Source organism: Cnephaeus nilssonii (assembly GCF_951640355.1).
Source record: "Cnephaeus nilssonii genome assembly, chromosome: 5".
Classification (NCBI taxonomy): domain Eukaryota; kingdom Metazoa; phylum Chordata; class Mammalia; order Chiroptera; family Vespertilionidae; genus Cnephaeus; species Cnephaeus nilssonii.
In genome coordinates, this window is record NC_137076.1 from 60,660,121 (window position 1) to 60,684,292 (window position 24,172).

The 24,172-nt window shown below is 37.8% G+C and overlaps 1 protein-coding gene across 2 annotated transcripts in view; it reads right to left on the reverse strand.

The window, feature by feature from the left end:
• NAA15 (N-alpha-acetyltransferase 15, NatA auxiliary subunit) overlaps nucleotides 1-24,172 on the reverse strand; it is a 74,410-nt gene that overhangs the window by 30,530 nt on the left and 19,708 nt on the right. For both annotated transcript variants that reach the window (XM_079771552.1, XM_079771551.1), the window contains exons 2-11: nucleotides 21,739-21,823; nucleotides 18,840-18,944; nucleotides 15,243-15,400; nucleotides 13,297-13,431; nucleotides 11,966-12,119; nucleotides 7,816-7,935; nucleotides 5,640-5,735; nucleotides 5,394-5,500; nucleotides 3,411-3,483; nucleotides 26-195 (exon numbers count right to left, since the gene is read on the reverse strand). In XM_079771552.1, the coding sequence (XP_079627678.1) occupies nucleotides 26-195; nucleotides 3,411-3,483; nucleotides 5,394-5,500; nucleotides 5,640-5,735; nucleotides 7,816-7,935; nucleotides 11,966-12,119; nucleotides 13,297-13,431; nucleotides 15,243-15,400; nucleotides 18,840-18,944; nucleotides 21,739-21,823 (1,203 nt within the window). The remainder of the gene's footprint in view (nucleotides 1-25; nucleotides 196-3,410; nucleotides 3,484-5,393; nucleotides 5,501-5,639; nucleotides 5,736-7,815; nucleotides 7,936-11,965; nucleotides 12,120-13,296; nucleotides 13,432-15,242; nucleotides 15,401-18,839; nucleotides 18,945-21,738; nucleotides 21,824-24,172) is intronic.

Below are 24,172 nucleotides of genomic sequence, written 5' to 3' on the forward strand. Positions count from 1 at the left end.
AAAAAAAAGGGAAATAGATTTTTACCTTATAGATTTTAGCTTTCACAAGAAAGAGTTCTATCAACGTAGGTGTACTTTCAATAGCGGTATTTATGTATTCAAGAGCGATAGATGGCTGACCAATTTTGTCATAATGTTGTGCCAAGTAGTACTGAACCCAAAGTAATGTGGTTGGCGGTTCCTCTTTTCCATCATCTTTAAAAAGTAGGGGAGACAGGTGGAAGAGGAAAGAAACCAAGATTAGTCACTATATATATCTATATTAAGAGGATACCCACCTCAAAATGGGCATTTTATCTTTATTAATAAAGAAAGTAGTTTGAACCATGTCACTTATGTAGCTGCTGCAAAATTACCCCTAAATGTACTAGTATAAGATCTTTGGATGGGATCACACTTTCTGTTCTCTATCTAGCACCTAGCCCAATGCCTTGCATTTAGTAAGAACTTTACATAATAAACATGGTGGGTAAATGAAATCAAAGCTATATTACCTAAAAGGAAACTGAAAGGGGTGGGGAAAGACAAGTTGTACTAGAACTATGAGTGTCTATTGACCAGGAATTTATATATGAGAAAAGGGGGGGGGAAAAAAAGGCAAAAGAAATTTTCCATTAATGTGAGGTTAAAAAAAAAAAAAGAACAAGGCCCAATTGTTTAATTGGGTTTCTCACTATGTACTGAAGTATATATATATATATATATATATATATATATATATATATATATATATATATATATATTTATGATGTGGTTAAATTCTGGTGATTATAATATTCTTGATATACATTAATATTATGGTGAATATGCAACAATTCATAATTGGGATAGAATAAAAACTATACACAAAAAAGAGATAAGTAAAAATACTTATTCTATGTTTTATTTCATAATTTAACTTTTATATACTCATAAGAAAATGTGTAAGTTAAATACACAACCCACACATTAAAGAGTGCTTTTATAACACAAATTTCTAAAATCAGAGAATTGTTCTTTGCTTTCAAAGAAAGCAATAGATTGCTTATTTTTTTCCTGGTAAAAGTAGGATGGCTCAGTGGACAAACAATAGGAGTGGAACTCACCAACTCCCGATCTGATAGATCTGCAACTAAATACTGCATATTCTTGGGCATGTCACTGAACCTCTTCCACATTTGTAAAATATGTAGGAAAATGCTGATAATCAAAGGAATATTATGATGATTAACCAATGAAACCATGGTAACGCCTTATAAATAGTATTAAAATTAATCTGAGACCTAGAAATTATGATGAAACCAACAGCAGTGAGCACCCCAGGTCCCATATTAGGCTTTCCCACTGCAAGAACCAGGGCTCCTTGGGGAAAAAACAATTGATTCCAGGTCCATTATGGGCAGTGTATAAGATAAACTGGAATAACCAAATTGCAAGGAAGCTATCAACTACTACCATGGTATAAGAAGGCTGGAACCATTGAAACTGCAATGACTTGCCCTAGCTGATTTGGCTCAGTGGATAGAGCATCAATGCCTGCAGACTGAAGGGTCCTGGGTTCAATTCCGGTCAAGGGCACATGCCCAGGTTGTGGGCTTGATTCCCAGTAAGGGGCGTGTAGGAGGCAGATAATCAATGATTCTCTCTCATCATTGATGTTTCTATCTCTCCTCCCCTCTCCTTTCCTCTCTGAAATCAATAAAAATATATTTTAAAATTGCAAAGACATTAAATAGCAAATATGTTTAAATCCAGGAATTCATAATACCTTTGAAACATGTACTAGCCATCTTTGAAGGATGCTACTAACTAAACCAATTCATTATTTTGAAAACTGGTAAAGAACGGGGAAGAGGAAAAAAAAAAAAGGTAGAAGAGGCAGGGAGAAAAAGCAGCATTTATCTTGTTTTTCCTATGCATAATGAAATACTGGATAAGCACAAATAGATCGAAAAAATTTACGTTAAGGTAACAAAAAATGAATGATGGAATATAATCAGTTTCTAATTTCTACCAGTTGCTAACATGTATAACAAATATTATCTTTCTCTTGATGGAAGAACATACCACCACCCATCATCTTTTAAATCTCATCAAGCCTCTGTCCATTAGAAGTGTCTGTGATGATGGACTTGTCCTGTATCTGCCCTGTCCTATATGGTAGGCAGTCACTTCAGATGGCTATCGAGCAGCATTTAAAATGAGGCTATTGCGATGGAATTGGAGAACATTATGCTAAGTGAAATAAGCCAGTCAATGAAAGAAAAATACCACATGATCTCACTCATTTATGGATAATAAAGAACATTATAAACTGATGAACAAAAAGATAGATACAGAGACAGTAAAGCATCAAACAGACTTTCAAATTACAGGGGGAAAGTTAGGGAGAGGTGGGGGAGATAAGAAATCAAACGAAGGACTTGTATGCATGCATATAAGCATAAACAATGGACGCAAAACTCTGGGGGGTGAGGGCATGTATGGGTGTGTGGGGGGGGCAATGGTAAGATATGTACACATATAATACCTCAATAAAAAAAATGTCAAAAAAATAAAAAATAAAAACAAAAATAAAATAAAATAAAATGAGGCTATTGCAACTGAGAAACTGAATTTTTAATTTTTTATAGCCATATGTGGCTAATGGCTATCAATCTAGAACAACTGTACATCCAACTACCAATTTATAATAAATTCTGAAAACAGAGGAATAATATGTTAAACACCACCATGGGAGTACAGTCAGCAAAATCTAGACTGTAGAAAAACTCAAGAATATCTAATTTCTTTAACCAAAAAGTTGCAGCGAGAAGATAGAAAAAAAGCCTATAGATTAAAAGAGAGTTAAGAGACATCAACCAAATTCAAAGTATAGATTTCATCTGGATATTCATTCAAACTACCTTCAAACACAAACAGAAAAAAATGATGTGTCTAAGATAACTGGAAAGTTAAGCATGGACCTTTTTTTCTTTGATATTAAGGAAGTATTAATGTTCAGGTGTGGTGATGATATTATGGCCACCATCTTCAGAATAGTAAAATATTTCAATGAAATTATGTGATGTTTGGGATTGCTTCAGAATAACATGGCAGTAGAAGGAAATAGGTAAGAATATAAATGAAAAAAGTTTGGCCAGGAGATAAAAATAACTGGAGCTGGGTGGCAGGTAAATGGATAATCATCTATTTTGGAGATGTTTTTAATTTTACATAAAATGTGTTTAAATAAGCTAATGTGATTTTCTTCCTTCCAAAATATTTTCACTCAATGTTTAAATTAATGCATCTCTAGCTTAAAGGGGAAAATCATTTACATTTACTAAACTTATTGCCTAAATAAGGAACAGTAATGATCTTCTAATTAAGAATTTCACAGTACATTAAAAATTTCAAGATATTTTTAAAACCAAAACTTGAAAACTTACCATTGGGGTTAAATAACCGGCAGCTTTTTAGAGAGGTTTCATAACCTACTACTAATTCTTCTATGATTGCCACCTAGAGTACAAATACACAAGCACACTTTAGTAAAAAATTTATATATATATATATATATTTTATATATATGTCATGTATACATGTCATATATATATGTATGTATGTGCAAAATGTGTCATTTACTTTTAAAGGGCTACATAAACATTCACACACACTTTTATAAATCTCTTAATCTGTGGATAAAAATTTAAAAGCAAGTCCCCAGCCAGTGTGGCTCAATTAGTTATCACCCCATACACCAAGAGGTCACCAGTTTGATCTCTGGTAGGAGGCATGCAGGAAGCAGCCAATCAATGTTTCTATCTCTCTCTCCCTCTCCCTCTCCCTTTCTCTCTCTCTAAAATATATAATAAAATATATAATAAAAACGTATTTGTTAAAAGCTTAAAAGCAAGTAAACCATAAGTCTTGTGTATAAGACATAGCTTTTAAAAAACTTACTGGCAACTCCTTTCCCTGCTAGAAAATAAAGCATCAAATTGAACTAGAAATCAGGAAAAGGTTGGACAAAAAGAGATAATGTTGTGGATGATTTTTATCTCAATCCATATAAATAAAATCCAAATTAGCATTTATTCTTCAGAAATCAAAATTAAATACTATGTGAAACGAACTCTCAATTTCATAATCCAGAGGAAAGCATTAATAAAAATCAACATGGAACAGTAGATGGGTTTTTGAGGTCCAGGAGAGTGAGTGGGTGTCCATGTTCTTCTGGCTTCTCCTGAGTCATGACTATACTACTTGTTCCTATCTTCCTAAGAAAGCTGTGAATACTTTTAGCTTATTAAATGGACTTCTATTACTACAGAAGCTCTCTTTAATGACCTCAACTTAACTGATCCAACAGATTAACACCAGCTCTCTCCATTACCTCAGAAAATTGTGAGGACTGAATGGCCACAGCTAGGTTATTCTGGCGCGCCCATGTTCTTCTGCTCCCACAAGTTGAGCTACATGCTTACTAAGTTTTGTTTTCCCAAACCTGTTTAAATCAGTTGCATTTATTATCATCATTACAAAATTTAATTCAGTATTATGTAAACTTAAGAAATGAGAATAAAAAGAAAGAACTGTTTCTATAAGTTGAGTACTGTGGAAAGACTCAAGGATAAATTAGATATTTTTAACCAATTTAGATTTAAATGAGATAACCATATATACCATTAAAATATATAGGAATTCTACAATTAAAACTGCTTTGCAATCATCAAGTTCTCTAGCCAAACTGAAAATAACAGACCACATTTTATAAATGTGATTTATGCAAGAAAAAAAAAGCGAAAGTCATCAATAAAGCCCATGCCTTGGGCCTTGCAACAAAAGACTGGCAAATAAGTGTACCTTATGTGCTTTAGGTTAGTGTTTAGCATGTTTAATTTGTCCCATCTTTCTGATTCTTCACTGTAACTGATTTTTTTTTTTATCCAACCAACATGTCTTGATGCCACTGTACTTGCAAGCAAAATAATCTAAATTAAGATCAAAACATCCTCTTAACAAGCATTTGAATATTGTAATATATAGCTAAAAGAGTAAGTTAGCTTATTGGGACAGCAAATAAACTCTTCTGACAGAACTTTTTATACTAAATAAAAAAGGAGACATATTACTGAGCTAAAGCTTAGTTTAAAAAAAGAAATCACTTCTGAGTTTCACCATGAGCAGGGATTAGAAAAATATTGAAGAAATCACTACCTTACCAACTTTTCATACCTACACTAACTTAAAACAAATAAGTACTAAATTATTTAGTTAAAGAAAGAAGAGGCACAGGTGCATTTAAACTATGAGCTAGGAAGACTGATACTAGATTCACGAAATGTGTACTATGTGCACATAAGCAAGAATCAATTATTCCAAATACTAAGCAAAGAAATGATAGTTTTTAAAAAAGTATTTTGCTTTACCTTTTCTTTATCTTTGTATAATGACCTCAAAGTATTGAAGACTGGTGGACAACCCTTGCTGAAGTTCATCCTTAAGAACTTATCCAAACATTCCTTAAACTTCTCACCTTGGAAGAAAAAAATCCTGTTGACTTACAATTACCCAGACAACTCTAACAATGCCTACTAATATGCACCCTTATATGTTTAAAACCAAGGAAACTGTAAATCATACCATCATTGTCATTCCCTTGCAATTATACTCACCACATAAAAAGTTTAATGGCAGTCTTCTTGGCACCAGTCCCCTGGGATATTTAGTCCAGGCCTCCTCATAAATTTTTAGTCGTTCTAACATAGTAGCTGCAGACCAAAAAATATTATTTTTATATTTAACTATAACTATTATATTTTTCTAACAAATTACAAATTTCTCAAGGTATATAAATATGATATTAAACAAAATTTGCAGACGGGAAGAAAATTATTTATAATCTAACCATTTAAATGTATCAACAATCATTTCAGAATATTTACTTCCTTCTAATATTTTCACATTTTAAATACCTATACTCATAAAATACATAACTTTCTTTATCCTCTTCTATTCTAGGCAGCCTTTCAAAATCTGAGGACTGCTATACTGTAGTTCTGAGAATGGCTCAATTATTGTATTTCCATAGATGGCTTCTTCTACTATTCTCTTCAATCTCTCCTTTTCTTTCTTCTTCTTTTTTTAATGACCAAATCTGTCTTGTACTTTTTTTTTTTTATATTTTATTGATTTTTCACAGAAAGGAAGGGAGAGGGATAGAGAGCCAGAAACATCGATGAGAGAGAGAGACATCGACCAGCTGCCTCCTGCACACCCCCAACCGGGGGATGTGCCCGCAACCAATGTACATGCCCCTGACCGGAATCGAACCTGGGACCTTCCAGTCCGCAGACCGACGCTCTATCCATTGAGCCAAACCGGTTTCGGCTCTGTCTTGTACTTTATTTATTTTTAAGTATGTTTTTATTGACTTTTAGAGGAAGGGAGAGGGATAGATAGAAACACCAATACAAGAGAAACACCATTGATGGGCTGCCTCCTGCATGCCCCCCAACTAGGGATCTAGCCCACAACCCAGGCATGTGCTCTGACTGGGAATTGAACTGATGACCTCTTGGTTCATGGGTTGGTGCCTAACCACTGAGCAACACCGGTTGGGGCAACCTCTCCTTTTCTAACTCCTGTTCTCTGATTTACTTTGGAGCTTCTGGATCTGTCCCCTACCTTCCATTTCTCTTTATTTCTTTTTTTTTTTCTTTATTTCTTTTGTATATTCTTTTTTACACTCAGTTGAGAGCTTTCCTCAGTTCATCAATCTTCTACTTCACTAATTTCCCCTCAGTTGTGGCCTCTCTTTTATTCAATCAAGAGTCTTAAGTCGCTAAGGTTTTTCGTTTCCCAGATTCCTAATGATATTTTCTCATCACTATTCACATTTCATGGCTGCCATTCCCTGTCCTTATTCCTGTGCTGGTGTTCTAGGATAGTATGACATTGTTACAAAGTTCCTCCTGCCTATCTCATTGTATCAGAAATGGCTCAATACCAGTCTTGAGAGAAACATAGCTTCAAATCAGATTCTCTTGGCTGAGGAACAGGCAGGCCTATCCATAGATAACATGTTTCTGGGCCTGTCCTCACAAGTGGGTCCTGTTCATGGGAGAGGGTGATGGAGGAAATTGGGAAGGAGAGTGGGGAAGAGTCTCAAAAGCCAAGTTTATTTGAGTGATGGAAATTTAGTCCCTCTTCCCACATAACAGCTATATTCATGTGCCCGGGCAGGCCATTCTGCTGTGGCCACAGGTTACCACAGAAGTTATGTTTGCTTCTTTCCTTTAGGGAGACATCTCCATTCCTAACAATGGAAATTTCCCCTTCATGCTTTTGATGCTGCTATATGCATTTGTGAATTATTTTAATTTGATTTTTAAAAAAGATTTTAAATTGATTTTTAGGAAGGGAGAGGGGGGAGAGAGAGCAACATCAATGTGAGAGAGACACATAGACCAGCTGCCTCCTGCACACCCACTACCAGGGATCAAACCTGAAACCCAGGCATGTGCCCTGACTGGGGAATTGAATCAGCAATCTTTTGGTGCATGAGACTGCCCAACCAACTGAGCAACACTGGCCAGGGCACATTTGCGAATTTTTAAAAGTTGTTTCTAAATTTTTCTCTCAACTATTTCTATGAATTTATGTAGCAGTTTCAGAAAACGCTGTTTGCCATATTAAATGGAAGTTTACAAATGTACTTTTGTATTCGGATTCGGATCCAATTCTTAACTACTTAATTTTCTAGTTATGCTTTTGAATGAGTTAATAAAATACATGTTAATAACAAAAGAAACAATTAAAACTTAGAAAGTAAGTTTTAAATAATGCTACCTGGCTTGAGTGCCTTTTCCAGGCCTTTGTAATAGGCCCAGTTTTCAGGATTTCTCTCCTGTAATCCTCTATATACATCAGCTGCATCTTCCAAGCGACATAACTGCAACAGAAGTTCCCCTGATAAAACACAAATGAAGTTAACTACATATTTTCTGGTTATAACTTTAACTTTTCCTCAAATTTTAAAATCTCTTCAATGTTGGGAAGTAGATGGATTTGGTATTCTCCTGAGTTCCCAACTCCTTCAACAAGACTATTTACCATGTAATATTATGGTCTCTCCCTTTTTGAAGTTCATATTTAGAAATGCCATTCTCATCACATCCTCAATTTATTCAGATATTTGTCTAACTCCAAGGTACTTCCCAAATTCTTTGAACACAATCACCAAACCCATCACCTACTACTTAATTATTCCTGACATCATATGGACAATTTAACATCCAAATTAATGACCTAGCCCAATAACCTAAATTTATCATTTTTTTTTTAACTATGAAGCTATTCTGCTGTATTACCTATATTAATGGTCACATCCAAAACCTGTGTTTTCTAGTGCTTCCAACTACCAAATAGGAATCTTGCTTTAAGTTTAACTTACTTGTCTTCCTCCTTCTGGTCTTACTAACCCTATCCTTCAACCTTACAGAAAAACCACTCCTTTCTTTTCCTTTAGGCCAGCGGTCGCCAACCTTTCAGACTTCATGGACCACCAGTGGTCTGCAGGCCACCAGTTGGTGACCGCTGTTCCAAAGGTTTCCTTAAACCAGCGGTTGCCATGGACCACCAGTGGTCTGTGGGCGACTGCTGCTTTAGGTCATCTCAGTAACCCGTAGACTCACTGCGTGTCTTCTCTGGGCTGCACGACCAATCTCGTCCCTGAATGATTATTAGCAGCCCCAAGTATCAAAATCAGTCTCAAACCTCAGCTCCCTTATTTAGCAATTTAAGGCCTGGATCATCCCAGATTGTTTGCTCCACACCTTCTCACACACAAAAAAGCAAAATCATCAGATGAATGGACAGAGACACTGGTTTCACTACAAATATATGAGCTCCAAACTCACAAAAGCCTCAAACACTACTCAAAATTCTTATCCTTAATGAAACAGCTCCTATTGACCAAAAGTATTATTTTCAAACTATAACTTCATCCTTATACCATGTGCTCTCACCAGGTAATAAAAAATATTTAGTGAGTGCTTACTTTATGCTAGTGACTTTGAAATGTTTCACATGCAATAACTAACTCAATTCTCAACTCTATGAGTTAGGTTACCATTAATTTCATAATTTTAAAGCAGAGAGGACTTAATCCTATATAATAAAAGGCTAATATGCAAATAGACCGAACAGCAGAACAATCGAACAACCAGTCGCTACGACGTGCACTGACCACCAGGGGGCGTGCGTTGAACATAGCGGGTGTCAGTGGTGGCGGGATAGTAGAGTAGGTGAGTGGGGGCGCCAGACCAAGGCGGGGCACCAGTTGCCATCATTAGGGTGAGCCTCTGGTGGTTACTGAAAATTCTTTGCTCCCCTGCACCACGGTCCCGCCCAGTGCTTGCACCTGGCTGCTGGCGCCGGCCCCTCTCACACCCACTGCTGGTGCCTGGTGCCGGCCCGATCACTTGGCACTGTCAGTGGGTGTGAGTGGCAGCTGTCAGCACCAATTACCCCTCAGGGCTTTTCCACCTCACCCTGTTCCTGAGGGGAGATTGGGGTTGACAGCCGCCTCTTGCACCCACTGCCAACGACGGCCCCACTCACACCCGCTGCTGGCACCAGCCCCAATCCCCACAGTTCCTTTCAAGGTGCACGAATTCGTGCACTGAGCCCCTAGTTAAGTATAACTTGCTGAAGGTCATTCAGCTAGTTAATTGTTGGAGTCAGGATTTGAACCCAAGCAATTAGGCTGAATGAGCGCATATTCTTAATGTCTACACCAGCAGTTCTAACCAGAGGCACTTTAGCCAGCCAGGGAACATTTGGCAATATCTGGAGAATTTTTAGTTGTCACAGTAAAGGGGGGAGGAGGGGAGGATGCTATGGTATCTAATGAATAGAAGCTAACGATGCTGCTAAACATTCTGCAACATACAGGACACTTCCACCCCCAACATCTCAGTCTCAAAATCTCAAAAGTGCTGAGATTGACAGCCTGCTTTATATTAACCCAAAGCCTACTTTACTAAGAATATACAAAATATCCTGCAACTTTTCTCCCCTACTTTTACCATCCACATTTCCTTCCCTTCATCTTCTCCCACATTTTCTTTGTAAAAGAAACTGATGGAATAAGAATTAATGAAACTTTCTGTCTATCTATATGCCCACTCCCTTAATCCAAAAAGTTCCCAAATTATCCTGACTCCCACCCCACCATTAACAACAATGCCTTTATTACTGGAATTCCCAAAGATCAATGATTCTACTCTCATTTCCTTTCTATTCTCTTTATATATATTGTCCCCAAAACCTGACTCACTGCAGGTATTCAACACATTTTATGGAATGAACCAATGGCTCTGTTTCCTACTTTACTGAGAAAATGAAAGCAATTAGAACTCCCAAATGCCCACGACATCTACACATCCACTTGGTCCATATAATCTACCATCTCTTGTTACTGGGGATGAACTAATCATGTTGTTACCTAAGACTAATCCTTAAACTTATCCACTAGATCACAAACCCTCTACTGCAGGCGTCCTCAAACTACGGCCCGCGGGTCACATGCGGGTGTTTTTGCCGTTTTGTTTTTTTACTTCAAAATAAGATATGTGCAGTGTGCATAGGAATTTGTTCATAGTTTTTTTTTTAAACTATAGTCTGGCCCTCCAACGGTTTGAGGGACAGTGAACTGGCCCCCTGTTTAAAAAGTTTGAGGACCCCTGCTCTACTGTATCAAATATTCTGTGTCTATTGGATCATTCTCAAGTAAACATAAGCACATGCTATATATAAAAATATTTTGTTGATCTTGTAACCCGTTTTACCCATCACTGTTTCCTTATAACTAATAAAGTTATCAAGAGAAGCAAATGAAATAATGTATTCAGAGTATTTTGAAAACTGTTGTGTACTTTCGTAAAGAAACTGAGGCCCAAGACTTGCCCCTGATCATATAGCTAGTTAGGAGCCAGCCAATCAAGGAATCTGAACTATTTTTTCCCCCAATCTAGTGATATTTCCATTAAGTCATAAATCTCCTCCCTTTATAACTAATAGGCCATTAAGGGATGACAACTCAAATGAAAGAGAGCTGTTCGGGATTTATAGTTCATAACTGAGGTTCAGAAACCTTAAATTTCCATTTTTTCTTGCCAGTAGCAATATCGTCTGCTCAAAGTCCATCTGGCAAATAATGGCTACTTCCAGTTTTATGTAACAGATACCACAGTTTTCTTGTGTTCAACTTCAAGGGAAGCCAATGGAATTTGGAACCAGCAAATTTCAGTTCCCTGGACTAACAAGGGTAAAGCAACATTTTAGATGATAATTCCTAAAAAGTACTTGCATTTTTAATTGTCATTCTTTCATTTTCCATTATCACTCCCTCAACTCTTAAAACCATAAAACTCCCTTTCTTTTCAGCCCTATAATAAATGGCAGCATTAACAATTTTTATTTAAAAACCTATCCTCCTATTGCAATCCACATATATAAAACCAAATCTCTGATTTCAATTCATGTTCTTTCTATATCCAGATAAACTATAAAAAACTTTAGGAATGCCCCATATATACTTTAGTAAAGATTGATATATCTATATAAGAAATCTGGTATACACATCCTGTTCTGCTAATAAGATGTTTCTAAGAAATTTAATCCTATGCTATATAAAATTAAGCAATTACCTCCTGTGTTTTTTTTATCAACACCCTATATTTTATGATCAAAAATACTTTATTTAAAGAAAAAATATTTTGAGACACTTCATTCAATAATTTTTATGGTTCAACATTTTTTTACTTATAATATTCATTGTTTAAATGTAATTTTCCCAGATTAAAAATTATTCAAACAGGTTTTCCATCATCAAAAAGTTGAATTACATGCAATTTCCAATAGCAACTAAATTTTTAGCCTTGCTCTTTGTCATTATTAAATGCTAGAATAAATTATATTCTTTAAAAAAAAATACCTTTGGTTTCTTCTACAGCAAGTTTATCACAAATCTGCTTTTCATAGGTACAAAGGTGTTCCAGGGCTTCTCTATAGAGACCTGCTTCCCGAAGAACTTGATTCTGATATAAAAGGAGTTCACTATATTCATAATCCACTTTATCAGGGGATGTCTATATATGGATATAAGAAATATTAACAGTTAAGAATTTTGTTTTCATATTAGAAAATTGTTTATACACTCAAATACATACAAGAAGTCTAAGGATACAATCTGATTGATAAAACTAATTTTTTTAAATTAGTAAATATCTGTATAGGGAACAATTAAATAAATAATGACAGTATTAACTTATAACCCACTGACTAAGAATCCCTAAGTCCTTACATATAATAAATAAATAGGGGGAAAGGAAAGCTCTTACTTAATAGCAGAATGTCAAATAATAAATCTAGAAGGAATAAGAATAATCACCACTTTGCAACTATCACTGAAACAGTTGATTCAAGCAAGAATCATAATCAATAAATGCTAAAACTAGTGGATAAATGTAAAATTTGATGAAAAGGCTACCCCATAAAGTCTCGAATTGTGTATTAACACAAAGAGAAAAAAATAACAAAGAAAAAATAAGTTTATAGTGAAGAAAACTAATAGATACCACCTTATCCAAGTGATCAAACAGAACAGACAGACATTTTGTGCCTCTTAATGTGATGAGCTGAGAAGGGCTCAACAACACTCTGTGGTTTACTGCCAAAAAAACATAACTATAACTAATTATGAGGAACCACCAAACAAATCCAAATGGATGGACATTCTACAAAAAAGCAATGCCCTATATTCTTCAGAAATATCAATGTCATGAAGTACAAAGGAAGTCTCCAAAACTTCCAAAGATTAAGAGACCAAAGAGAAATCATAAGCAAATGTAAAGTATGATTCTAAACTAGATCCTAAATTAGAAAAGAAAAATCTAGAAAGAATATAAACAATTGATAAATGGGCTAGAGATTAGATAGTCTATCAATGTTGTTTCCTAATTTTTAAATACTCTACACAGTACTATCCTATAGAGTTCACAACTATAGAGTTATTCTTAGGAAATACCACATGGAAACATTTAGGAGTCAAAGAGCATTGTGTCTGCAAGTACTCACAAATGTTTTTAGAAGAAAATGTAAACAGATAAATAGATATAGAGATTATAAGGTAAATGTGTCAAATATTAAATTAATAATGTGTGAACTCCTCTAGGAAGTTCTTTGCATACTATTCTTGTACACTTCTTTCTTTTAGTTATATTTACAATCGGACCTAGTTTACTAGGTCTGGCTTCTGAGTGTTACCTGTTGTGTTTTCCTAAACTCTTCTAAAATCTTTGCTGCCATTTCATAATCTTCTAATAAGTGGTAAGCAATAGCGTAACCAATCCATGATGCTCTCTGGGCAGGTCGAAGCTGAAGTAATTGATATCTTGTTTCCTTCAAGGCAGGGGGGAAAAAACTTTTTCTTAGGTTTACAGTGAAAGCATATGCTTCTTAAAAAGATCATATTAATTCCCCCACAACACTGAGCAATTTGCAATACAATGCAGGGAATAATATCAGAAAACAGTTTCAAATATCCATATTGTACACCTTTACAGAAGCAAAAAAATATTTGTTAAGAAGCACAATGAAGCCGAAACCGGTTTGGCTCAGTGGATAGAGCGTCGGTCTGCGGACTGAAAGGTCCCAGGTTCGATTCCAGTCAAGGGCATGTACCTTGGTTGCGGGCACATCCCCGTAGGGGGTGTGCAGGAAGCAGCTGGTCGATGTTTCTCTCTCATCGATGTTTCTAGCTCTCTATCCCTCTCCCTTCCTCTCTGTAAAAAAATCAATAAAATAGCCGAAACTGGTTTGGCTCAGTGGATAGAGCGTCGGCCTGCTGACTGAAAGGTCCCAGGTTCGATTCCGGTCAAGGGCATGTACCTTGGTTGCGGGCACATCCCCAGTAGTGGGTGTGCAGGAGGCAGCTGATTGATGTCTCTCTCTCATCGATGTTTCTAACTCTCTATCCCTCTCCCTTCCTCTCTGTAAAAAATCAATAAAATATACTTTAAAAAAAATCAATAAAATATATTTTAAAAAAGAAGAAGCACAATGAAGCCCTAGCCTGTGTAACTCAGTTGGTTGGAGCATTGTCCAGTGTACAGAAAGGTCACAGGTTCAACTCCTGGTCAGGGCACATACCCAGGTTGCAGGTTCAATCCCAGATCTGGGTGCATACAGGAGGCAACTAAGTGATGTTTCTCTCTCTCTCTCTCTCTCTCTCTCTCTCTCTCTCTCTCCCCCACTCCCTCCTTCCCTCTCTCTCTCTTCCTTTCTATCTCTAAAGTCAATTTAAAAAAACATATTCTCGGGTAAAAATTTTTAAAAGGGTACAATGAAGCCTAAAAGGTAATCTTGTAATTAAAAAAAAAAAGTTATAACTAGGTACTCATCATTATTTCCTGATTTATTAGCTCTAAGAAAAGACAGGATGGAAAAAAATAGTACAAAGGAAAAACATTTTTAAAAAAATACAATGCACAACTACTGAATTAAGATCTATAGAAAACAACTCAGCAGGTACTACTGGGAAAAAAAGAGAAAACAAAATCATCTAATTTAATAGAATGTTTAAGAATTAAAATGTAGCCGTAACCGGTTTGGCTCAGTGGATAGAGCGTCGGTCTGCGGACTGGAAGGTCCTGGGTTCGATTCTGGTCGAGGGCATGTACATTGGTTGCGGGCACATCCCCGGTAGGGGGCGTGCAGGAGGCAGCTGGTCGATGTTTCTAGCTCTCTATCCCTCTCCCTTCCTCTCTCTGAAAATTCAATAAAATATATATTTTTTTAAAAAGGAATTAAAATGTAGCTACAAAGACAGAATATTAATTTCAATGAGGGTAAAAATAAACAAAAAAAAATTGCTTCCCAGAAAAATGTAACTAATATTTAAATGTTAATAGCAGACAAAGGCATTGCCTATGTGAGGAATAGTGTTAATTTTTACTTAATTGATTAACTAAATTCTATAGAGTAATCTAACTGCCTCATAGTAAAATAATTTATTTTTAAAATCTGAAAAAAAAACAAAAAAAAAAACCCTGAATAGTCCAGTCATTAACACAATCACTGCTGGGGGAAGGTGTAAGATTTAATTAAATTCTTTTTAAAAATGGAAGATTTTGTTATCAGAAAGTACTCAAAAAAGGTTTATATTTTAACTATTTTCTCCTAGAATAAAATACATTCTCTATTTCACTTACCCTGTAACCCTCAAGATCTCGCATTTGAATCTGTAGTAAAGAAAGGTCCCTTAAGATTTGAAGATTGTCTTTATCCCATTTTAGCGCATTTCTGTAACACTTAATGGCTTCATCATATTTCTTGTCTGACCTCTGGAGAAGGCCATAAACATGCCAACCTAAAAGAATTAGTTAAGGATACAACCTAAAGGACTTAGTTAAGCCAAGACATAGTATTCCAATAATATTCCCCAGGAAACACAGAGAACTATAGCTATTTATAAAATTATAAGCATTAAATAAAAAGGAGATAATATAAAGATACAATCCTACATAATAAAATGGTAATATGTAAATTACCATCACTCCGCTACCCCCACGATTGGGCCAGCAGGAGGCGCAGGGGGCGGGACTCAGGGTGGCCCGGGTAGCTGATTGGGCCAGCAGGACGCTGAGCTCGCGGCGCCAGTGGCGCCGCGAGCTCAGCGTCTGTACCATGGCTGCCGGAGGCTTTCAGAAGGCCTGGGGCACCAGCGGACAGCCGGACAGGTCCCCCGCGATCAAAGGCCAAAGCGGGGGACCTGGCCGCCTGTCTGCGGAGGCTTTCGGAAGGCCTGGGTCGCCGGCGGACAGCCAGCCGGACAGGTCCCCCGCGATCAAAGGCCAAAGCGGGGGACCTGGCCGCCTGTCTGCTCTGGTGCAAGGCCTTTCGAAAGCCTCCGCAGCGCCGGAGGCTTTCGGAAGGCCTGGGGCACCGGCGGACAGCCAGCTGGACAGGTCCCCCGCGATCAAAGACCAAAGCGGGGGACCTGGCCGGCTCTCTGCTCCGGCGCAAGGCCTTTCGAAAGCCTCCGCAGCGCCGGAGGCTTTCGGAAGGCCTGGGTCGCCGGCGGACAGCCAGCTGGACAGGTCCCCCGCGATCAAAGGCCAAAGCGGGGGACCTGGCCGCCTGTCTGCTCCGGCGCAAGGCCTTTCGAAAGCCTCCGCAGCGCCGGAGGCTTTCGGAAGGCCTGGGTCGCCGGCGGACAGCCAGCCGGACAGGTGCCCCGCGATCAAAGGCCAAAGCGGGGGACCTGGCCGGCTCTCTGCTCCGGCGCAAGGCCTTTCGAAAGCCTCCGCGGCGCCGGAGGCTTTCGGAAGGCCTGGGGCACCGGCGGACAGCCCGCTGGTGCACCAGGTGCATGATTAAATCATGCACTGGGCCTCTAGTAGTTTAATACAATGGAAAACAGTACAGCTTTTCAAACCAGAGCGAACAGGTCTCGCCTGCCTTGTTAGCTCTATGACCTTCAATAAGTTATTTAATCTGGCCATGTTTCCTCAATTATAAAATGTAAATAGAAAGTCTATAAAGCAAAGCATTAGTTTGGTGACTAATTGGAATCCTACATAATAAAATGGTAATATGTAAATTACCATCACTCCGCTACGCCCACAATTGGGCTAGCAGGAGGTGCAGGGGGCGGGACTCAGGGTGGCCGGGGTAGCTGATTGGGCCAGCAGGACGCTGAGCCATGGCTGCGCCGGAGGCTTTCGGAAGGCCTGGTGCACCGGCGGACAGCCGGCCAGCTCCCCCGCGATCAAAAGCCAAAGCGGGGGAGCTGGCCGGCTGTCTACTCCGGCACAAGGCCTTTTGAAAGCCTCCGCCGCGCAGGAGGCTTTCGGAAGGCCTGGTGCACCGGCGGACAGCCAGCCCGCTGGTGCACCAGGTGCATGATTAAATCATGCACTGGGCCTCTAGTAACACATATAAAGTGCTCACTGGCTGGCATCTAATGCTCAATAAATATTAGCTAATATCTAAAGAAAAAAGAGGGAATGGGTATCCACGACATACAATTACTTTAAATGATGTATATTTTCTTTTCTTTAGCTAACATGGTCCTCAGGAGAAAACTCTTAGTGCAGAACGAAGTTGCTAAAAATTAACCACATATAAAATAAAAATATTCACTCCACATATATGAAAATGTCTTAATAATTAGGGTGGTAGATGACCCAAATGGGCAGTCTCCTGCATGCAAAGAACTTAAGAGTCTAATAAGAGACATATATACAAGTAAGCAAAATTACATGTTGTAAAAATGAAACAAAAAAGATGGAATAAAGGGGAAAAATATCTATTTCCACTTCCCTAATTCAAGTACTTTTCACTTTAGATCTTAATTACTACGACAATTACCCATCTTCCCACCTACAGTTCTACTTTTATTCTCTCCTGCCAAAGTAACCTTTCTAACACATAAATAATCAAAAGGAAAAAAATCCACTCCCCCTTCCAGAAATTTACAGAAGTTTCTCTTTCAGATCAGGTTCAAAAATTTTAATTTAATAACTTTTATAGCAGGGGTTTTCAAGAACAGTAAAATATAGAATATCTAGGGTGGCATGTTTAGCTAAAAATATATATTTAAAATAAAATTCTACTTGAAAAATAATCTTTTCATAATATGAATGACAAAATAAAGCTTAACAAAATCTTCTGTTGACTGGAACATGGTTTTGAAAAGCCTAAAACACACTACCCTTTATAATCTGCCCCCATTATCTACCTTCCCATTCCTCCCCATTTCAATCACCTCTTGAGCACTGTAACACCTTTTAACTGCCTCTAATCTTCACCTCCTAAAAATTTACCTTCAAGGAGTCTTATGTCCATCAAGAGGAACCCAATTATATAAACCAGGGCAAATAACATATAGAACACTATGCAATCATTAAAAATGATAAAAAGATATCTACAATAATCTGATTAATTAATATTTGCTTACCTTTTTAGTTTCTGGTTATTCCCAACTCACTTTTTTTTTACTGGAATAGTGATAATTTTTTAACATGCACTAACATTTCATGTAATACTCAGAAATGTTCTGTATATGCTTCTAAATGAATCCCTTTCATTTCTTAAAGTGTACTATGCCAAGGGCCTGGTAAACATTTGAAAATCTGCTAAGTATTTCAGCACTTAAAATTGTGTTTGCCCACAAAATAGGCAAGAAAATATTTATTTAAAAATTACTTAAAAAATAGCAAGCCACAATCTCTCCCTCTATATTTCCTCAGACATTTGTACTTGCTGCTACCCTCATATTTCCCTTACTAAAATAAAATTTATCTAGCATAGTAATTAACATTATCAGGGACTTTGTTAAGCATCATTAAATCTTTACAACACCACAGTAAGGTGGTTCTGATTACCCTCATTTTACGCATGAGGAAACTAAGCCCTAAGATCACAACCAGAAAGAAGGTGAGCTGGGATTCAAACCTAAGTGAAGTATACTCCTAAACCTGTGCTCTTAATCAGTGCACTATATGGCTTCTAATATTCCTTAGTGTACACCCTTCTTTATATTCATGACAAAGTCTGTGGGGTGCCTTCTTTTTGAAGCATGAGAAGAGTTTTCATAGATACTTTAAAAAGGCAAGTCCATTAATCTATAAATAGATGCATTAGAACATAGTAGATATGTTAAAGTGTTCACTGAATGAAGGCAGTTGCTATTCCTCTGGAGTTACATGGTAAGAGGAATATAAAACTGCTGATTCCCAAACTACTTACTGCCTTAGCTCAAGAACCCAAATCCAATCTTTATATATATATATCAAAAAGGATACACACATGACTCTTCAAGTCATTTCTCAAACCTCTACGAACCAATTCATAAGCTTCTTCCTTTTTACCCAAACAGTTCAATGTTAATCCTTTCATAGCCAGAGTTTCTATTAAAAAATAAAAAGTAGGAAAAATAAAGAAATTAAACATTTAAAATAGTTAACAAAAATGATAACCATAATCTCTAAGACAAATGTTACATTTCCCTAAGAACTGAAGATTATTAGGAAATTTTCCAGGTTTGCACAGAATTAAAATATTTTAAAAATCGACAAACCAAAGTTAAACCACATTTCTATACTCTAGACCTCCCTAGATTTTTTTTTTAGATGAAAGGTACAAAATGCATTAATATCTGGAAATTCATATGCTAACAAGATATAACAGCTCTATTACTATTCTTCAGGGAAATTCTATAGAGTGATCTTATATAATTACTCCTTCAAGGTATGAAAAACTTTATCACAAAAGAGACTTTACTTCTTTGAACCCAAATTAGAGATTAAAATCACTGCTCAATGATTAAAATATACATATAAATTATACACTTACACATTTCTGATATGCATAAATTTCATTCTTTTACAATGATTCTTTAGGATATTATTAAATATACAAGTAAAAGAAATATCAGACTCCTGTCACTCACAATTAACAGATTAAAAGAGAGAGTTGAACCCAAGCCGGTTTGGCTCAGTGGATACAGAGTCAGCCTGCGGACTGAAGTGTCCGAGGTTCCATCCCTGGCCCTGACCCCAGTAGGGGTGTGTGTGGAAGGCAACCAATCGATATGTATCTCTCTTCATTCACTCTCTAAAAAAATCAATGGAAAAATATCCTCGGGTGAGGATTAACAAAAAAAAATAAAATAAAATAAATACAAGAGGAAGTTTAGGGCAATATGAATATTTTAGAAAAGGCAAAAAAAATAATTTTATAATATATATTTTATGATGTAAAAAATAATAAAAATATTCATTATAATGTGTTTGCCTAATTTTTAGAACTAAAATTTATAATTTATAGAAAAATTATGTAGGAATAAAAAATATGGTTCAAAAGGAAAAAAAAACATTTATAGGAAAGTACAGATAAAGAAATAAAAGCAAAAAAGGGGAGAAATCATGTACTAAATTGTTATAAATCATCCTATATAACAAAAGGCTAATATGCAAATCGACCAAAAGGTGGAACGACTGGTCACTATGACATGGGGGGCAGATGCTCAATGCAGGAGCTACCCCCTGGTGGTCAGTGCGCTCCCACAGGGGAAGGAAGCGCTGCTCAGCCAGAAGCCGGGTTCACAGCTGGCAAGTACAGTGGTGGTGGCAGGAACCTCTCCCACCTCCGTGATGTCCAACTGTCGGGGAGTGGGCCTAAGCTGTCAGTTAGACATCCCCTGAGGGCTCCCAGGCTGGGAGAGGGTGCAGGCCGGGTGAGGTACCGAGGTACCCCTCCCCCCCCAATGCACAAATTTCATGCAGCGAGCCTCTAGTGCTATACACTTTTCTAAATGAAAAGAAAGCAACCAAATATATTTGGCAAGGTACTGTAAAGAGTAACCCTTTGTTATCAAACAAGTAAAATGTATTCTTACAAGTTTTACCAAACATCTTAAAGTTCCTTAATTAATGGAGCTCCGGGTTGCCATTACGTTTACAACAAACCATCATTTTATGTACTGTTAAAAATATTTTCAATTAAATTACAATCCTTCATGTGCAACCTGATTTCAGGTATGTTAAAATATGAGAAACTGCACTTTAGAACAATGACATTTGGTCTCTGCTATATTGAAATTCTATCATTACATTACTAAAAGTTACATGACCGGTATGCATACTTTAAAAAAAATGTAAACTACCTAATATCCAGCTGGCCAGCAAAAAATATTTTTAACATTAAAAAAGTGTTAGCTCTAGCTGGTTTGGCTCAGTGAACAGAGCGTCGGCCTGCGGACCCAAGGGACCCCAGGTTTGATTCCAGTCAAGGGCACGTGCCTCGGTTGCAGGCTCCTCCTGGGCCTGGGCGCTGGTCAGAGCGCATGCAGGAGGCAAGCAATTGATGTGTTTCTCTCACATCGATGTTTCCCTCTGTATTTCCCTCTCTTCCACTCTCTCTAAAATCAATGGAAAAATATTCTCGGATGAGGATTAAAAAAAAAAAAAAAAGGAAGAAAACAGTGCTTTTATTTTAATAAAAGTAAAGAAAGCTAATAGAAAACTATTACTCTCTCTCTCCAATAGTGAGAAAACTATCAAATTAATTACCAGAGCCATGTTTCCTAACTATACAACTCTGAAACAACTATACAACTGTGAAAGCTTATTTTTCCATTGCTTCATCACAAGTTTAGCTAAACACTCTTCCCTTACTCTACAAACATCTCACTGTCCAATCTTCTACCCTCACATGGCAAAAACTAAAAGGCAAAAAAATTTTCAGAACATTACAATATACAAATCATGCATTAAATATGACTGTCTGGAAAAACTAATTAAGATATAATGCTAAATAAAAAGACGCTGAGACCAAATGGGCACTTTCTGAATAATTATTATAAGGAATAAAGTTCCCCAGCTCAAAATTCTAAAGCAAATTTTTTTATAGCATCTTAATTTACTGATTCAACTTAAATAAGCCTATTTATTCTACTAGATGCTTCTGCCTCCCCTACCATGCTTATTCTCAAAATAGGTAAGTCAGAACTCAAGTAAAATGTGTATATCATTTTCTTGACACTAAATTCAAAAAACAAACATCAAGGAAAAGAAAGTCCATTCTCTCTGGAAATTATTTAAGGCATCTGAGAGTGATAGAGCCCAAATAAATGAAGCCAGACAAGTAAGCAAAGCCTTATCTATTTATACTTACAAGTAAGCATATGGTATTTACACTTACCTCCATGCTCTGCAAATTTGGGATTAGAGAGGATTTGTTTACAGAATTTCAACCCATTTCTATACTGTTTATGCTCATAACATCTCTGTCAAAGAAAAAAAATTAAGTTTAGCAAGAAATGCAAAAAGTTTAAATTCGATGCTAAATTTTTTATTCTGTTACACACAATAGAATAATCAAAGATTATTTCCATATTCTCCTAAATCCCAGTAAAAAAAATACAGAAGGTTCAAATACATAAAGTAAAACAAAAGGGCAGAATATAGATTAGAAAAAATAAAATCATTAGCTCATTCCAAAGGTCCAACAATTATTATATAAAGTGAAATCTGAAAAAAAGTAAAAGTGCAGAAATTACATTTCAAAATAAATTTTCTTTTTAACTGAAGGAAAGAAGTCTTTCAAGCTGCAAAGGGACAAACAAGTGTGTGCAAAGTAATAAGAAGAAAAAGGATAAAGACCCACACCATGAAACATCATAATGAAATTTCAAAGCCCAAAAAGGAAAGGTCCTTAAAAACTTCCAGAGAAAGAGAAGAAAAATAACAAACAAACATAAGAATGATCTGTAATCATAATGGCGCCTAACTTTTATTCCATAGTAGTACTACAATATTGCTGGAAGCCAGAAAACTATACACATCCTTCAAAATTCAGTGGAAAATAAGTTTCAATCTAGAATTCTATTCCCAGCCAAATTAGCAATCAACTATATGAGTAATGTGACATTTTAAGGCTTCTCAGAAAGCTAAATTTTTATTTCTATGTATTCTCCCTTAGAAAGCTTATTAAAAAGAATCAAAACAAATTTAACAAGACAACATGGAAGTTAGTAACTAAGGAATCTAATGCAGAAAAAAGAACTAGAGAACAACCATTCCAAAATGAAACAGGAAGCCAAAGGACACCATGGAATTAAGTTTCCAGCAAGGGCAAAAATGGAACTGATGTACTTCATAATATGGAAAATATTATTTATAAGTACATAACAGAAGTACAGGCACATTTGGGGGAAAAGTAACAGGTCTACAGAAAACCAGACAACTGCCCAGCTGGTGTAACTCAATGGTTGAGCAACGAGGAGGTCATGGTTTGATTCCCCAGTCAGGGCACATGCCCAGGTTGCAGGCTAGATCCCCAGTGTGGGGCGTGCAGGAGACAGGCAATCAATGATTCTCTCTCATCATTGATGTTTCTATCTCTCTCTCCCTCTCCCTTCCTCTCTGAAATCAATTAACATAAGGAAAGAAAACCAGACAACTGCATAAATGAGATAGGTATTAACTCCAGGAGAAAAGCTTAGATAAGAAAGAAAGTGTGGTCTTATTGTAATACTAGTAGCCCTGCACACGAATCCGTGCACCAGTAGCTCTCTGTGGGGCCTGGCCACTCCACTCCCGTTGCCCAGAGGCTCTCTGTGGCCCAGAGGCCCATCGGTGCCCCTTCCTGGCCAGAGGCCCATCCGCAGCCGGGCGCAGAACGCTTGCCTTGTCACCGCGGCGAAAAAGCAAGCATTCTGTCAGGCTGCTCACGATGCCGCTCTCAGCAGCCGCCCCCCCCCAGGGAGGGGGGACTCCGGCAGGGCTGAGAGGACTGGGCACTGCCATCTTGTGGCTATGGGCGTCGCCATATTTGCGACGGAGTAATGGTTAATTTGCATATTACCCTTTTATTAGATAGGAATAGAAGCCCGGTGCATGAAATTCATGCATGGGGGTGGTGAGGTGGGGTGGGTGTGTCCCTCAGCCCAGCCTGCACCCTCTCCAATTTGGGACCCCTCAAGGGATGTCTGACTGCCCATTTAGGCCCGATCCCGGTGGCAGTCGAACATCCCTCTCACAATCCAGGACTGCTGGCTCCCAACCACTTGCCTGCCTGCCTGATTGCCCCTAACCGCTTCTGCCTGCCAGCCTGATCACCCCCTAACCACTCCCCTGCCAGCCTGATCTACGCCTAACTGCTCCCCTGCCGGCCCAGTTGCCCCCAACTGCCCTCCCCTGCCGGCCTGGTCACCCTAATTGCCCTCCCTTGACAGTCTGGTCACCCCTAACTGCCCTCCCCTGCAGGCCTGGTTGCCCCCAACTGCTCTCCCCTGCAGGCCTGGTCGCCCCTAACTGTCCTCCCCTGCAGGCCTGGTCGCCCCTAACTGTCCTCCCCTGCAGGCCTGGTCGCCCCTAACTGCCCTCCCCTGCCAGCCATCTTGTGTCCACATGGGGGCGGCCATCTTGTGTGTTGGAGTGATGCTCAATTTGCATATTACCTCTTTATTATATAGGAGGATTTGGCTTAACAGTGAACAACACATACATGATTATAAAAATGTAAATATTAAGTACTAACTTACTTAAATATTGTGATATGAGGTAACGATGAAAAGGAGAGGGCAAACATGGTAATGATGTGGTTCTAAGTCCTCATTTTCCATAACCAAAAG